We start from the raw sequence: 16,719 nt of genomic DNA, 5'->3' as shown, positions 1-16,719 counted from the left end.
GCAGCAAGAAGATCCCGGTTCAAATCCCGGGGTGGGCCTGGGATCTTTCTGCATGGAGTTTGCATGTTCTCCCTGTGCATGCGTGGGTTTTCTCCGGGCACTCCGGCTTCCTCCCACAGTCCAAAAATATGCTGAGGTTAATTGGTTACTCTAAATTGCCCGTAGGAGTGAATGTGAGTGTGATTGTTTGTCTGTATATGTACCCTGTGAGAGACTGGCGACCTGTCCAAGGTGTCCCCTGCCTTTGCCCGAGTCAGCTGAGATAGGCTCCAGCACCCCCCGCGAGGATAAAGCGGTGTATAGAGAATGGATGGATGGACATAAATAGCCTTCCAGTGTTTTTGGAAAGCTACCTGGGAACATCCCTGTATTTTCACAACTCACCCAAGTTAATGACAATCGCTAGGCTTAACTTATGTAATATTTACTTGACGTTTACTCAGAGTGGGCTCCAAACTAATGTAGAAGAAGTCATTGGTGTGGCTGCACTTTGTTCTAACTGATGACCGTGAGTAAACTCTGTTTGCATATCACAGCCAAACAACCACCACAGCATATTATTTAAAAATGGCAGGATAACTTTGTTTGCATTTTATTTCTCAACAGTGCAGGGATAACAAGTTCATACAGTCCGATTTTCCAAAATCATGTTGGTGCTCTGAGTCATTTCCCTATAAAATAACCATGTTGAAATGATTTAATGTGCTGCAAATATTTGATTTTCTTGTTGATTTGAAATTAATTTTGGCAAACACAACTAGCTTTTAGATTAGCAGTCAGCGCATTGTGGTTGATTTAAGTCATCTAGAGATAACGTGCACATATTTTCTGGTTAAAGAGGAGGTATGATTTCAGTGAAGCCAAAATTTTCTTTGTTTGACAAAAGCCCAACCTAACACCCATCACATGTAATCTGCTAGTCCAATTAGACATTTGTGCCAAATTGAAGACGTTGAAGAGATATCATATTTCTGAGAATGGAACACACAACCAGAAAACAAAATGGTTCAGGCCACATCTACAAGCAAAGAGGCAGAAAAACACACAAAGAGCAAAGAGCCAGAAAAACACACAAAGGCAGCAAATTTTCACTTTCTGAGAGCTAAATGTCACATTTCTTAACTGCATTTAAGATATTAGCAGTTTTTCAAGTTCCTTTTAGTAAATTTACTTTGAACAACAAAAATGATAAATTATCTGAGTGGGAGCAACCTGGTTAAAGGAAAATTAAAGCTGAAGTGATAATTGTCTGCCCTTACAATCACAACAATTCTAAAATAGCAAAAGAAAGCACACCTAGAAAAAGATCTGCATCTTTTGCTGCTTGTGTTTTACTTTCTTCACTATTTAATCACCAACGTCGCCTGTCTATCACTGTACATTGGGTTATCTTTGCTTTTTGCACTATTCCCACTTAGCAAATGTCAATTTGCACTATTGTGTATATTCTTTTCTAGATGTGTAAATATCAATATATTGCTTCTATAGTTATTTTATTATTCTCTTTTCCTTTTTCATAGAGTGACACCAACAGCCCAAACCAGATTCAGTGTATTCTATTAAAGCTGATTGTTTTTAGTCAGACAAAGCTATGAGTAATAAAGAGGCTAAAGGCATCAGAGACTGTAATGTCTGAGTTAATCTGCTTCATTTTTCACTGCATACAGTCTCTCGGACTGAGATTATCCACGTGGACTGTCATGTAACATTTCCTTGATAACAACACACCAGTGCAGCCATGAATCAGCTTCTTATCTACCACCTAACAAGTTTCCTTAACTTAGGTTTCTTGGTTACTGCGCACCAAATCATGCTTTGTTCCCCTTCCAGTAATGAGCGATATTGTTTCCTGCTAAATGCTCTTCTGCTCGTTCTACAGAAGTGGGACAGCTTTTCACAGGGAGGAAGAGGGGGAGCGACGAGTGGGGATGACACAGAATCCTCTTACGATAGACCTAAAAAACCAGCTGTGGCGTTAGACAGCGCGCTGGTTATGGAGGTCAATGGATGGTTATAATTAATATGACTAAGTCCAAGGGGAAAGGCAGCAGCTGGTGCCAAGACTTCCAGCTGACGCCGTCACTTCCATGGGCGCAGAACAGTCCGCTGACGGATGGAGCACGTGTGGATCGATGCCACCCGCCGACGTTGAAGGGCAGAACGGAGTCACTCTGAGTCACTGTTATTCTCTCTGAATAATCATGTATCACGTTCTTTATTTCAGAACAGAAGACACCAAAGTCGGAAAGGATTACAAACCCATTTTTCGGGGGTTCAAGTTCATGTATTCAGGCCTTTATGACAAGCAAGTCTCATAGGACAATATGAACACATGGGGGAAAAATACTTTAATTAAGAAACAATTAGTCACAAAAAACAAAAGGTTATGGCTGCGAAACAAAACAAGGAAGATCTCTTTGAAAAAAGAAACTTTTCTATTCTATTTTTACTGTATGCTCTACATTCAACCATCAAAATAAATGTCTAAAATAAAACAATATTATTATAGGTATCATAACTGGTATAAGACTGGCACTGCCATTATTAACATTAGTATCAGTATTAATAGCCGAACCAGTGGTGGTAACAGAAGCTATGTTTTAATGGCAACAACTGCAGTAGCAGGAGTTGCAGTCAGAGCGGAAGTAGCAATGATAGTAGTAGTAGTAGCAGTTGTATCGGGGTAGTATACAAATAGCAGTAGTAGCAGTCAATAAGGCATTAGGACTAGCTTTCATAGTAATAACAGTAGCAGCTGTGTTAGCTTTATCAGTAGTAATGGTGGTAGTAGTTTTATTAGGAGTAGTATACAAATGGTAGTGGTAGTAGTAGTAGTAGTAGCAGTGAATAAAGCACCACTAGTAGTAGCAATAGTGGCAGCAGCAGCATTTGCATTAGGAGTAGTATACAAACAGTAGCAGCAACAGTGAATAATGTATTGGGGCTAGCAGTAGCAAAAGTAGCAGTTGCAGAAGTGGTCCTTGTTGCAGTAGCAGCAGAAGTACAAGCAATACTGGGTTTATCATTCTAATAGAACATTTTAAGACCCAGGCTTTGATATCTGTAGTACTCTGAGATGACATGTTGAAAATCGGTGCGACATGTCAATAAAATTTAATTCAATAGAACTCAACGGAGCTAAATTGAATAGAAGGTCTAGTTGCTAGAGTGGTAATATTATTATTATTACCGGTATTCAAAAAAACAGATTATTTGTGATGTTACTGAATCTCAGTGGTGACGTGTAAAAATCTGCATTAAGGTGAGTCCTCTCATTTACAGACAGATCTCTGATCAGTCACCCTCGAGGCAGTGATGTCAGGATTTACTCACACCCCTGAGGCTAGACAGTCACACAGAAACTGAAAGAGCAGCTACACTGAGGAGAAAAGCAAGAACAGGCAGAATCATGGTGCATAACGAAGGTCCGCTGCACGGGCAGCTGGACTTAATTTAAATCCTTTAAGAATTCAAGAATGTAAAGCAAGTCCGCCCACTGATCTGGGAGTCAGTCTGAAGTAGCATCACAGAAACAGGCTGAGAAAATGAACTTTCTTTAGAGGAAACCTGACTTTCATTACACAGGGACATAAAGTTTGACAAGACATTCACCAGGCAGGGAGGGTGTGGTGAAAGATTTGATTAAGTTGCATTATGGGAATGAGTATGACATAATCGATACAGACGTGACAAATTAACCCTCTGACATACAACATGGGTCAAATGGGACCCAAATCCAATGGAAAATCGGTGTCTGCTGAGTCCTGACCCACATCAAAGGAATAAATGACAAACCTAAACCTTTGAACCTTACAGTGCGGAAATGTGGTGGCTCATTATGCTGTAGAAGCCACTGTGTATGATTCACATATTTATGACACTACTTAGATCATTCAGTGACCCAGCTGATGGAGGCATGGTCATCCTGGAAGAAAGCACTTCCATTAGGACAAAATGACTCATCATAAGATAAAAGTGATCACTCAGAACAACTCTGTATTAATTTGAAGCGGCTCAGAACAAAACCATGTCAGCAAAATGCCCCAAAAAGCACAACAAGATCACAAGATCTCCTCACCACAGAAGTCAGTGCAGGTTTTTCCTTTAATTTGTCACCTGGCGGAGATTATGCACCAACATACTCTCCACTACCATTATCAAAACACCAAATAAAGAAATATTTTTGGAAAGAATGGTGCTCAAATCCCTCAAGCAGAGCTCCAAAGACACGGCAATCAATGTAAAGCTGATAGAAGCTGTTACAGTTTTTCCTTTAATGTGTCACCTATATGAGGTTCTACACTGACATACTCTCCACCACCATTCTCAAATCACAGAATAAAGAAATATTTTTGAAAGAATGGTGTTCAAATCCATCAGGTAGAGCTCCAAAGACTTGATTATGAATGCAAAAGTGATTGAACCTGCTTTGGTGGCCCAACAACACACTTTATCTTGTTTTTCCTTTAATTTGTCACTTCTTGGTTGTTTAAAAGGCAGGCAGATAATACAGAACATACAGCACCAGATAATGTAACTTGTATGTACTTCAAATTACCAGCAGACTAACTCAACCTTCCTCAAAACAAACTATACTTTTCCGCATTAATGCATCACACACACAGCTTCCCAAACACCTACTGAATACTCACAGCCCAGAGCTGGCCTTATCTTAAGCTGTTCCTAATGTATTCTTTGCTGAGCTGATTGTTGCTATGTGCACAAGCGACAACTTGTCCATGACAGAACAATAAAACCATCAGCTGTGCAGGAAAACCCAGATTTATTTATCTAACAGGCATTTAGGGGAAAACTAGGAGGAAGTGGGTTGGTAACTTTGCTAACTGTTCGCAAAAGCAGCAACAAAGGTCAAATGATCAACAAACTAAAAGTGTTAAACACAACAATAAAAACTTGCATGTGCGTGTGCGTCTGTGTGAGAGTAAGAGTGAGAGACAGAGATGGGATGTCTGGCCTTGTTTACATAAAGTCGGTGGTTTGTGTTACCACCAGTGATTGTATTACAGTGAGTGTTTGTGTTTTGCTGAAAGCTAAGCTAAAATCCACTACTGTCACCTGAGACACAAAGGGATTTCACACTTTAACGTCTCAGTTACACTTTCAGGAGTCTATTGTCTCTGTTATATCTATTATACATACAGTGACGAGTCCCGAAAGATAAATACGACTCTCGTGTGACGGGACTGACTTCCTGTCTTACAGCTGCTGCCCCAGAAACGTCTCTGTCGTGGTGACTCACAAACCTTCGCTTTGTACCTTTCAGTGTTGGAGTTTCACGTAAACTGTCGATAGAAGAACGTCCCACATGAGTTAAAATGTCCATACGAGCTGAGACGCTGCATCGATACAGCAACAACTCCTGTATCAGGTGACTGTACAGCTGCTAAGTGCAAAAGCTAAGACAGAAGAGGAGGATAAACGGAACAGACAGGCCGACTCTGCCCACCACTTTAGATCCAGAACTCATTATTACACAATGAGGAATCAGCTGCTTCTTACGGAGAACAGAAAACTAAAGACTGATAGTACCGGCAATACAGCCACAGAAAGACAATGGTAATTCTTAAACTACTCCAACAAAACACTGCAAATAAATGAATCAAACAAAAAGAGTGAACTTCTCCATATACACCAACAATCAGTAAGTGTATTCTGAAAGGGCAACTTCAGCTATTTTATAAACTTTATAGACTCAGATAGAAAACTACTATCTTCGTCAGATTCCAGGTCTAACCTCAAACTTCAGCCTGTACTTCCTTGTTTTTCGCTTCCACAGTAGAGAGAGCCAAACCTGTCCAACAGCAGCAGCTTTGGCAGGAAATGCAACCTGGTAGTAGGAGGACCTCACTCTTTAATGCAACAACAACTAATACAGACCTTATCACACCATCTGCTCTGGTCATAAAACACCATTTTGAATAACAAACACACCTTTCTATGACATAGATGGTCAAGTTTTATGATAGATGATTATTATGATATAATTCTGCTTTTTACATGAAATGGACACTTCATGGTTGGTATTTTTCTTTCAATTGCAATTAAATATATCTAGATTTTGCATACTTAGCTGATTTTATTGCTAGAAATGTTTCCTTCATGTACTACTGCTAAGAACAGAAACAGCAAAATGTATTTACATTGAGCACATTTAGCAGTTTTTATAGTAATACTACATGAAGGGCATGTTTCGTGAAACGTGTCCCTCATGTACTACCACTATCAAGAAAAAAACAGCCAAATGTATGTAGATTTAGTATCTTTACCGTATTTAACAACAAAATGTGTTTAGGTTTAGCATATTCAGTAGTTTTTATTGGTAGAAATGCTTCTTTCATGTACTGCTACTGCCAATAAAAACAGCTAAATGTATTTAGATTTTGCAAATAGCAGTTTCCATTGGTAGTCGTTGTACATGAAGGACACATTTCATGAAATGTGTCCTTTTTGCACTACTGCTAAGAATAAAAACAGCTACATTTATTCACATTTTGCATACTTACTAGTACATGAATGACACATTTCATCATATTTAAAAACAAAATGCATTTAGATTTAGAATATTTAACCCCTTAAGCTTCAGTGTACCGCCGGGGGTACACCTACTAATTTGCATAGGAATTTCAAGAATGTCCGACGGCTGCAAACACGATTATACAAACACTATACGCCGATGGAAAGCTTAGATTCTCATGAATCCGCCGGTATAAACCACTTTCAGATGCGATTACCACAGCGGGTGAGAAAAACACATTTGTCCGACAAAAACAAATATTCATCCATTCGTTCTCTATACATGGCTTCAACGCACACAGCGCGACTCACATTTCCGGGTTCATTATTACACACAAAAAAAAGATTCCACAAAAAACGGCCATAATCCAACCTTTTACATCCAGATGACACAAGCCAGTAAACTATTTTATCCAAAACATGTCCTGAAGTCGGTATAAAATCCACGAATCGGTCATTTTCAAGGAAATGCACCTCGCAATGCCCGTCCAATATTCCCTGTATTTTTTGTAATTTTTTTATTTAAAAATAGAATATTAGCGACTTTTTGTACTGAAAACGGCTGGAATTGACTGAAGCTTAAAGGGTTAACAGTTTTTGTTGGTTGTAGTAGTGCATCAAGGGCAAATTTCATAAAACATGTTCTTTATATACTACTGCTACCAATATATAACAGCAAAATGTATTTAGATTTTGTGTATTTAGCAGTTTTTATTGGCAGTTGTAGTACATGAAGGACACATTTCATAAAGTTTTAGATTTTGCATATTTAGCAAATTTTAATTTCATGAAATGTGTCCTTTATGTACTACTACTACCAATGAAAACAGCAAAATGGATATACATCCTGCAGATTTCTCTATTATTATTGGTGGTAGTAGTACGTGAAGGATCATGTGTCCTTCATGTACTACTGCTGTCAATATAAAAACAGTAAAACGCATTTAGATTTTGCATATTTAGCTGTTTTTATTGGTAGTAGTACATGAAGGACATATTTCATGAAAAATGTCCTTCATGTACTACTACCAATAAAAACAGCTAAATGTATTTAGATTGTGCATGTTGAACAGTTTTTATTGGCAGTAGCAGTACGTAGACATTTCATGAAATGTGTGTCCTTCAATGGTATCAGTAGTACATGTACTACAATTACTAGCAATAAAAACTGCTAAATATGCAAAATATAAATACATGTTGCTGTTTTATTGGTAGTAGTAGTACATGAAGGACATATTTGCTGCATCATTATTGTAACACTTCCGTTAGATTTTAATCGCCTGCAGCAGAATTTTCAAATCTAAAAACGCAATTTGTGGGGATACAGATGCAGCTAGTTTCAACATCATGTGTAAATAATGTGTGTAAGTGCCTTATTCATGTCCTTTCATTCATGCATTCATGACTCTGCTTTAATGACCGTCTGTGTAAGGAATCCAATCGATGGAAATGCTGTCTAATGGTCTCCATCATCAATAATGGAGTGAGCCTGAGAATTTGGCTTTGGCAACACACTGCACTTTGGAAAATCTTGTATTTGTTTATTAATACCCCTCTGTATTTATTTCATGACGCTACTTAGTGTCTAACTGTACACACCAGATTTCCAGATGCAATAAAAAGAAAAAGACTGAACAAGGATCCATACAGATCATATGCTGCCACATTGTATGTAATGGCTAGCCTGTGTGGCTTTATCAGCTCAGATGCACTCAAAACACATAAAACATTCACTCTAAAATCATGCAGACAGTCGAGATTACAGCACCGCTCGTTTGCAAAAATAGCTGATGATGGATTCTGCCTTTCATGGGCGTTGTGCGTGTTTCTGGCAGGAAACAGCCGTTGTTGTTGACTGAATCTGAAGTTCAATCTGCATGTGAACTCCTTTCTTCTGTTCAAAAGGTTTGCTGCCATTTGCGTAATTATTTGGGTAAAGTTGATAAAACATAAACGTCCCCAGGAGTGTGTCTGCTCTTACTCATCATCATTATTCTAATTCACTGTACAGAAAGTGGAAATGGTCCGATTATTACCCATATGACTCACCATTTGATTTAATCAGAGCTCCCTAATCAAATAAATGGAATTAAATGAGGAACCTTCTCTGTGTTTTCAGACTTACAGTCACAAACCGCTGATTGTATTCTCTTCTAGGACACAAAAACAGGAAACCGCTAGGCTCAACCAAAGCGCACAGGCTCACACTTGCCTGCTTCAGCGCCATTCAAGCCGTCTGATTGATGAAATTGTCAGCAGCGACTGTTGAGAGGGGTGATGTCACTGTCGGGCACATAATGCAGCCTCTGCATTTACAGTACATTAACAGAGACGCTAAAAGCCCAGGATGGAGCCTCCTCACCTGGAATACTTTGACCCTGAAGTCAGTGAAAGGACGCAAAGTGGCAAAAATCACATCTTAAAACCCCCTTGAACAGACAAGCTTCAGCTTTAACAAACAAAAAAAAAAAACCTGCATCCTCCTGTGACTGAACAGTGGACCAGTAAGTGCACACCAATTGTGGGAGAAGATGACAAAACCAATTTTGCTTTGTCAGAGAATGTACAGGGATTTCAGAGAAAGATGCTGTCAGGAAACTAAAAGAATGTCCTGAAAATTTCAACCTTTCATCGCTCACTGTCCAACCAGTGGAACAGCCCTAATTCTACATACGGTTTATGGAGAGTGGTGAAAAGTGAAAAAGATTTCACACTCATTTCCTCTGTCTTTATTCTCAAAGAGAATCCATCATAATAATAATGCACTGCAGAATAATCTAAAAACTATTAAAATTGGGTGTCTCTTCACTTTAAAGCAACCTGGCAGACCAACAATGCATTAAACCGTCAAACTTAACAGCCATACTCATTGCAAAAGTCTCATCCTGAGCACATCAGAGAGTTAAAAGCATGATATCAAAGGCAACAGCCCTGCTCACTGGAATTAATTGTTTTAATCTCCTTAAATCATGTTTTGATTTGCAGCTTGTTTAATGCTGTTTCTACTTTATCTTATCGCACATTTTAAAAGCCACTTTGCTCTTGAAAAATGATGCATTCTGTCTTGTAGTGCAGAGGACTGAAAGCACAGTGTGGTCTGACACTTAGCTGCAGGCGTGAAATATGATTTCAGACTGATTACAGAGAAATGAAACTTGATGGACAGACCACAGAATATCATGTGCTTGCAGTCGATCCGCAGCCTCGGTAAAAGACATCAAAATCTCTCTGCATCCTCTCCTTGAATCAAATACTTTTATCGAGCTGTTCACTTGAGTCGCAGAAGCTCTCTGACTGTCTCTGTGCTACAAGGACAGCTACAGCGGCCACCAGATCAGGGCTTAATTTGGGAATAACGCCCAGTTTCAGCTACAGACGAGCTGTGACGTTTCACAGTGAAACAGAGCTCAGCAGGAGCTCTGACCTCTGCTGTAACGCCATCTGCCTCAGGTCAGCCTGTGCATTATGGTAAATTAATCTCACCATGTCAGACATGTGGGTGAAGATGTGGCCAAATAACTTCACAAAAGCATCCATTTCTGCAAAACTATTCCTTAAAAACATAACATTTAAGAAGAAGTGAGTTTTGCACTGTTTATTTCTCATGCATTACCAGGACATATGGGTGATCGTGACTACATGTGCACACAAGAAGAAGTGTGTTAAATTTTAATCAATAAAGAAAGCAGGTGTCTGATTCTCTCAAATGGAATAAATTTGTTTTTTGTTCCTCTGTTGTTTAATTTTAGAAATCAGTTAAAATGAAAGTTGCTCCATTGCTATTTCAGAGTCGCACATTCACTAATCTACAGATGCTGCAATAAACTACTTCACCGTCTTTGGTGCTCTGTAAAAATTCCTTTCAAACATCCCCTTTCCTTCACTTCATTGTACAGAAGCCTTCTTTATTTACTGTCCTTGTCAACTAGCATACCCCTCTGCCAGACGGCCATTGAAAAAGTGCTTGAGTTAAATATGATAGCAGCCCTTTATTATCAGAGAAGAATCCCCTCAAGGATCACTTACACACAATGGATTCTTTGTGTACTTCCATGGTAACTCTGAGAGCTGTCCTCCACCTTGCTAAACTATTTTATCCCTATTATTAACACACATAACAACATGTTTGTCTGACATTCTGACATTATTATTGAAAGTCTTTCCTTTATGATATATATTAGATTAGACTCAACTATACAATTTTACATGGCACATAGTACAAATGTTAAGATAACAACATGCAGTTCAGCATCTAACCATAAGCATCAAAGAAGTTGCCATTCAATAAAAAAAATGTTGCTGATATAAATACATGGAAAATTGTGTAATCTTACTGTCATACATTGCAAAACAAAAAAATATGATTTGGAATTTTTTTTATGTGGACATTATTTAATAGTTTTTTTTAGTTCTTTCTGTGATTTTATGTGTATGTGTATTATTTTCTGTGTATTATGTGTATTTTAACATAACAATAAGAAGTCAAGCTAGCTAGCTAAGGCTACAGCAAGCTAATATAGCATAATGTTACTAGCCTAATGTAATGTCAGCTACTTTAACCTTTTGCAAGAATCTTTTTTTGCAAAATAAAAAATTCATTTTTTTAATGTGGACATTATTAACATGTTTTGTTATTTTTGCATGCAAGTTTTTTCTTTGTATGCTATTTTAGTCATTAATAGTCTGAAATTTAACAAAAGTATAACACAAGCTAGCTAACTCGTACTATATCAAGCTAATATAGCATAACATCGTTAGCGTAACATAAAGTGAGCAAGTTTGACTTTTAGACAGATAATGGTACATATTTTGTAAGAGTACAGATTTTTCTTATTCATATGATTGACAATTTTGTCTTGTTTTCTTGTATGTCAATTAATACCTTTTTCTGTGATTTCACTCGTGTATTAAGAATTCAAGTTAGTGCTACAGAAGCTAATATATAGCATAATACTGTTAGCTTGACACAAAGTCAGCTGATCAGACTCTTAATTAATAGTAATGCATTTTTTTGTCTGTAAATTCATACTTTTTTTGTGATTTTTCATGTATAGTAGCTAGCATTCCACCTAGTTAATATAGCATGACTAAAGCCGGCTACTGATAACAAGCTAATATAGCATGACGGTATTAGCGTGACATAAAGTCAAGGAGTTAGACACTTAAGTAGATATATAATCTTTTTAGTACATGAAATGGAAATGGATATTTTGTAAAAGTACAGATTTTTTTTATTTGAAAATAGACTTTCATATTGACAGTAATAAGTTTTTGCCTGTAAGTTCATACTTTTTTCAGCTATTTTTCTTGTATATTAGCTAGCCTTGTAGCTAGCTAATATAGCATGACTAAAGCCAGATAGTTTGACAAATAGCAAGCTAATATAGCATAACGTTATTAGCGTGAATCTTAGACAATCGTTTCTTCTAAGTACAAATTTTTAATGTGGGTATTGTTTACATGTATCTATGTAATGTTAAATCTTTTTAAATTTAACTTGCGGACTCAACTTGTATTTCAAGCTAATGCTACAGAAGCTAATATATAGCATAATATTATTAGCTTAACATGAAGCCAACTAGTTAAGACTTTAAGTAAGATAATAGGAGAAAAAAATGTAAAATTTTGTGAGGGATATTTACCATATACACACAGCATGAACTGTGTGAGTATCTTTACAAAAAGCAAAAACACCTGTTGTTCTGCTTTTTGGAAGCCTCTCTCGAAGCCCAAACAATTTCTTGGGGTTTTTCTGAAACAATAAGAGGAAGTAACACGGTTTAACGGGCAGGATGTTCTCCAGGATGTGGCTCTGATCGACCAACACCAACCAGCCGAAATGGCACAACAACGTAGCCCGAGGCGGCTGCTGCTGCTCGGCTACATGTGGAGGGTGGAACCGCTCCGTCCACTCCCAGCAGAAACAACAACAACAAATAAACAAGGAAATTTTCCAACAACGTGAGCCTCTAAATCCACTGAGAAACAAACACAAAGCTGCCACACTGCCTTCATTTCCTCCCTCATATCCACCATCACGGAGGAAAAGTTTATTTACACGCAGCGTCTCGGTGGAAACCACGCTGGAAATCCAATGTGTTAAATTAAAGCTCTACCTTTGTACTGCATCGAGTTCCCGGTTCGGATCTTCACAGTTCCGCTTATCGACTCCCCCGGACCGTAAACCACCTTGTTGTTGGTGAAAGTGATATCAAATTCTTGCAGCTTCCCCATGGCTCCGCTCCGCTCCGCTCCTCCGCCGCTCTGCGTCTCCGATGCTGCGCTCACCTGCTGCCCGGAGCCGCCCTCCCTCCTCTGCTCGGTGATGTCACTAAAACGGCTGGAGCTACTGGGAGGGAAAACAGACCGAGTGGTTTATGGGCTCAAGGTGAACATCTTTTACAAAACAAATCTGAAAAAAAAATAAAATAAAATAAAATAAAAGCATACCCCAACGCTGCTGCATAACTGAAACTGCACTTGAAAAAACAAATTTATTAAATAAAGTCCCTTTCTGGTTACGGATTAAGCCGCTAAAACTCCTCTCTGTGAATCAAAACTATATTTTTATACGTTTTTATTTATGAAAATAATCCCCTCAAGCACAGCAGCTCCTCCACAACACTGGAATGCTGCAAAACCACTCTGAGTAATTCAGCTGTACACTGTAAAAAATAAAATAAAATAAAATGAAAGAACGAAGAAAATAAAGTCCTGTGTACTGTGATGTTCAAAAAGAGTTAAAAAAAAAAGTGGGGAAAAAAACAAATATATGTAAAATAATGACATTGTTCTTATTAGATTTAAAAAAATATTTGTAAAAAAACTATCACATTTCATGGTCAGACAATGTAAAAATAGCAAATTGCTAGTTATATAAATACCAATTTTGTGTTTTTTTTTTTTACAGTCTATGCTTTTTTTTTAAATTAAAAAGAAAAAAGCAGAAAAACATTCTGGTTACTGTGAAGTTCAAAAACTGTAAAATAATAATAATAATAAAATAAAAAGGTTTAAAATAGCAATATAATTTTAAAAAATGCTTTTCGCAATCTATCTGTAATTTTTTTTTGTATTTCCACTAGGTATATTAAAAAATACTTCAAACATATTGCAGAACTCAAATTCCAAAAATAATTTTAAAAAAGCAAAACTACTGAGTAATTCTGCCATATGTTGTTTAAAAATAAAAATAAAAATGTAAAAAAAAACCTATATACTGTGATGTTTAAAAATTGCAAAAAATAATGGAAAAAAACACAAAAATCTGTTATATAATTACTTTTTTTAGTAGATTTGATGCAGACATTATTTACAGTTTTAGCCTGATTTTTGTTGTTGTTGATGCTATTTGTTTTGTTTTGTTTTCTGTTTTTACACACTGCAAATTAAATCCTTTTTGTAATTTCACTAGGTATTATCTGTAATCTCACAAAACACTCTATAAAAATGATTATTGTTTTTGCTGCTTTACAGACAAGAAAATGGTTAATTTTCCCATCAAATGTTGTAAAATAATAAATTTGTGTCATGTATGCGTGATGCAAAATTCTGATGTGGGTGTTATTTACAGCTGTGACCTGTTTTTTATGTTTGTTTGTTTGTTTTTACACTTAGCATTTCAATTAATACTTCGTTGTGATATTTATTTACTCAGAACATCTTTTAGCTTATAAAAATACTATATGGACATTTTATATACAGAATATATACAAACAGATTTTTTTAGGAGTTTAATGTTTCTAATTACCAAAGAAAAAAACTGTTCTAAATACAGTCTTTATCCTGTTAACTACTTGAAAGTTGAGCAGTATCCCACAGTGTTGTCCTCGTGTCTCTTACTGTAACATTCATTAACATGCTGCAGGTTCAGTCTGATATCTGGCTGTACGGTGCTTTCCAGAGAGGATGTTGCTGTTTCACCTTCTGAGAAATTTTGTCAGAACACATTTTTCATCGTCTCATGTAAACTGTTGCAGAAGCACCTCCAGCTCACCTAACACCACAAAGTTTCATTTCCTACCTGCACCTGAGTTAAAAGCCACCTGCAGTACCTCTTCTAACATCCTCTTGTTCAAGCAGCAATCTGTGACTTGATTAAATATAAAGTAATCTAGGAACTTGCAGCAGGTATGTGAGACTAAAACTGTCTTCAAGTCATCGTAAAACAGTAAAATAATCATTACACACTTTGTCCAAGTGCAGTAAATGTACTACAAGTGTAGCTGGGTTTTGTACAGAACAAGACACAAAGTGAACTTTGTACTACACTGCAAAAAAATTGAAAAAAATTTTTACTTTTTTTTTTTTTTACAATTTACAGTAACTGTTAAATTAAATGCCTACAACAAAAATTCATATTTTATTTTACAATTAATATTTCTTTTTTATAATTATTATTTTTACATCTAGCCATAAAATCACACACACACACACACACACACACACACACACACACACACACACACACACACACACACACACACACACACACACATATATATATATATAAAATTTTATACATAATTTTCACTGTTTCTGTTGTTTTAAACACATTTTTAAACTGGATTGTTTTTGTCACCTTGCTGGCTAATTTTCACATTTTTTAAACAGATTTTTTTTTTTTTTTACAAAAGCCTGTTATATATAGGCAGATTTCTACAGATACATACAACCATCTCAAATAAGATACAATATTATTAAAATAGAAAACAGGGAAACATGCGAAACACAAGTGGAGAACATGTAAAAAGTACAACTGTCATTTTGAACAGAGTAGAGGTACATAAACATACAATAAAATAAAAGAATACATGAATGCACACCAGATAAAACTATATTTAACAATGCTAACAGGTGCAGGAATTAACAACGACATAAAAAAGCGAGAGGAATAACATGAATAAGGAAGAATTTTTGCATATATTCCAACATAAACTCTACTGTTTTGCATTGACAAGGACAGAAATGAGGTGTTTCATTGAAAGCAGGTTGTTTTGTTTTTTTTTACTTTTCCCAGCTATTTTATTTCCATTTTGCATTGTAGTACAACATCAGCACCACACTCTCACACATGTTTAACCAGTTTTGGTTATCATAGCGACATTTTTATAACCCTTAACCGCACCCAACACAACATGATTTATCATGACATCAGCTAAATGTCTTTCCCATGTCTCGTTTCTGCATGTACTTCCGGTCTCTGAAGATGCTTCCTGTTTTAATGTGCAGCGTGTTCAGTTCTTCTAGCTGCAGATGTAAAAACGCTCGACTGCCGTGGTGCATTCAAACCTCAGAGGAAAGATGATCGGATTGTGTTTCTTCTTCACATACATATTTTTATGATGCAGCATTAATGTGTTTCATTTACTACAGCTCAGCCCTGACATCAAGGACTCCCTCCTCTTTTTTTCTTTCTTTCTGTCTGTCTGTCTGTCATCGTCTCTCCAGGCCGCTGATATTCCTCCTGAAAGACAGATGTTTCCATGACGACAGACAAACATCACGGTTGCCAAGTTACTGCCCGTATCCATGGTAATCTGGCATGTAGTGGCATCTGATCTGCTCTAAAGAATCTCTCATTTATTCCTTTCCTTTTTGTTGTTGTTTTGTTTGTTTACTCAAAACGCTTCCCTCTGACAGCTTGAATAATGAGTCACGATGGCGTCGACGCTGCGAGCGAGAGGACAGAGTGTCAGGAAGTAACAGGATGAGACGTTAACACCATATGTCAGGTGTGTTGTGCACCAGAGTGTAGTGGATCCGAGCCAGCACTGTGGGTGGGCTGATTACACACATTTATTCATTCATTATCAGCCTGACAACATCTCCAACATCTGAAGTTTGTGGTTTTTTTCTGTATTGGTCCAAATGAAGAATCTGATAAGGAGGCTCCGGTCTGCTGTGACTCTTTGACCTTTTGTCAGGTGGTTCTGGTTGTTTCTGTTTTCTGCTGTGGAGTCAAAGTGAGATGAAAAGTGACAACTACTGCAGCAGCTCCATCTAGTGAACGATTACTAGAAGCTTTGTGGATTATTGTAGAGGGCTGATGATTCGTTTAAGTTATTGTGATGGAAGTTGAACAGCACAGTTTAAAAACCAAGTTTGTGACAGGGATGAAACAAACAAACAAACAAACAAACATCAATATATTCTATGATTTTACAGTTTTGAATCTGTAATTTA

At 37.1% G+C, this 16,719-nt stretch overlaps 1 protein-coding gene across 1 annotated transcript in view; it reads right to left on the bottom strand.

Annotated features, from left to right (window-relative positions):
- Window positions 1-12,865, bottom strand: part of arrdc1b (arrestin domain containing 1b) — a 62,309-nt gene extending 49,444 nt beyond the window's left edge. Inside the window, exon 1 of the mRNA XM_051938186.1 lies at window positions 12,651-12,865. Within this exon, the coding sequence (XP_051794146.1) occupies window positions 12,651-12,768 (118 nt within the window). The 5' untranslated portion in view covers window positions 12,769-12,865. The remainder of the gene's footprint in view (window positions 1-12,650) is intronic.
- Between the last annotated feature and the right edge of the window lie 3,854 nt (window positions 12,866-16,719).

This window comes from Acanthochromis polyacanthus, chromosome 18, assembly GCF_021347895.1.
Source record: "Acanthochromis polyacanthus isolate Apoly-LR-REF ecotype Palm Island chromosome 18, KAUST_Apoly_ChrSc, whole genome shotgun sequence".
Classification (NCBI taxonomy): domain Eukaryota; kingdom Metazoa; phylum Chordata; class Actinopteri; family Pomacentridae; genus Acanthochromis; species Acanthochromis polyacanthus.
The sequence above is the reverse complement of the archived record's forward strand: the minus strand, read 5'-3'. Positions and strand labels throughout refer to the sequence as shown.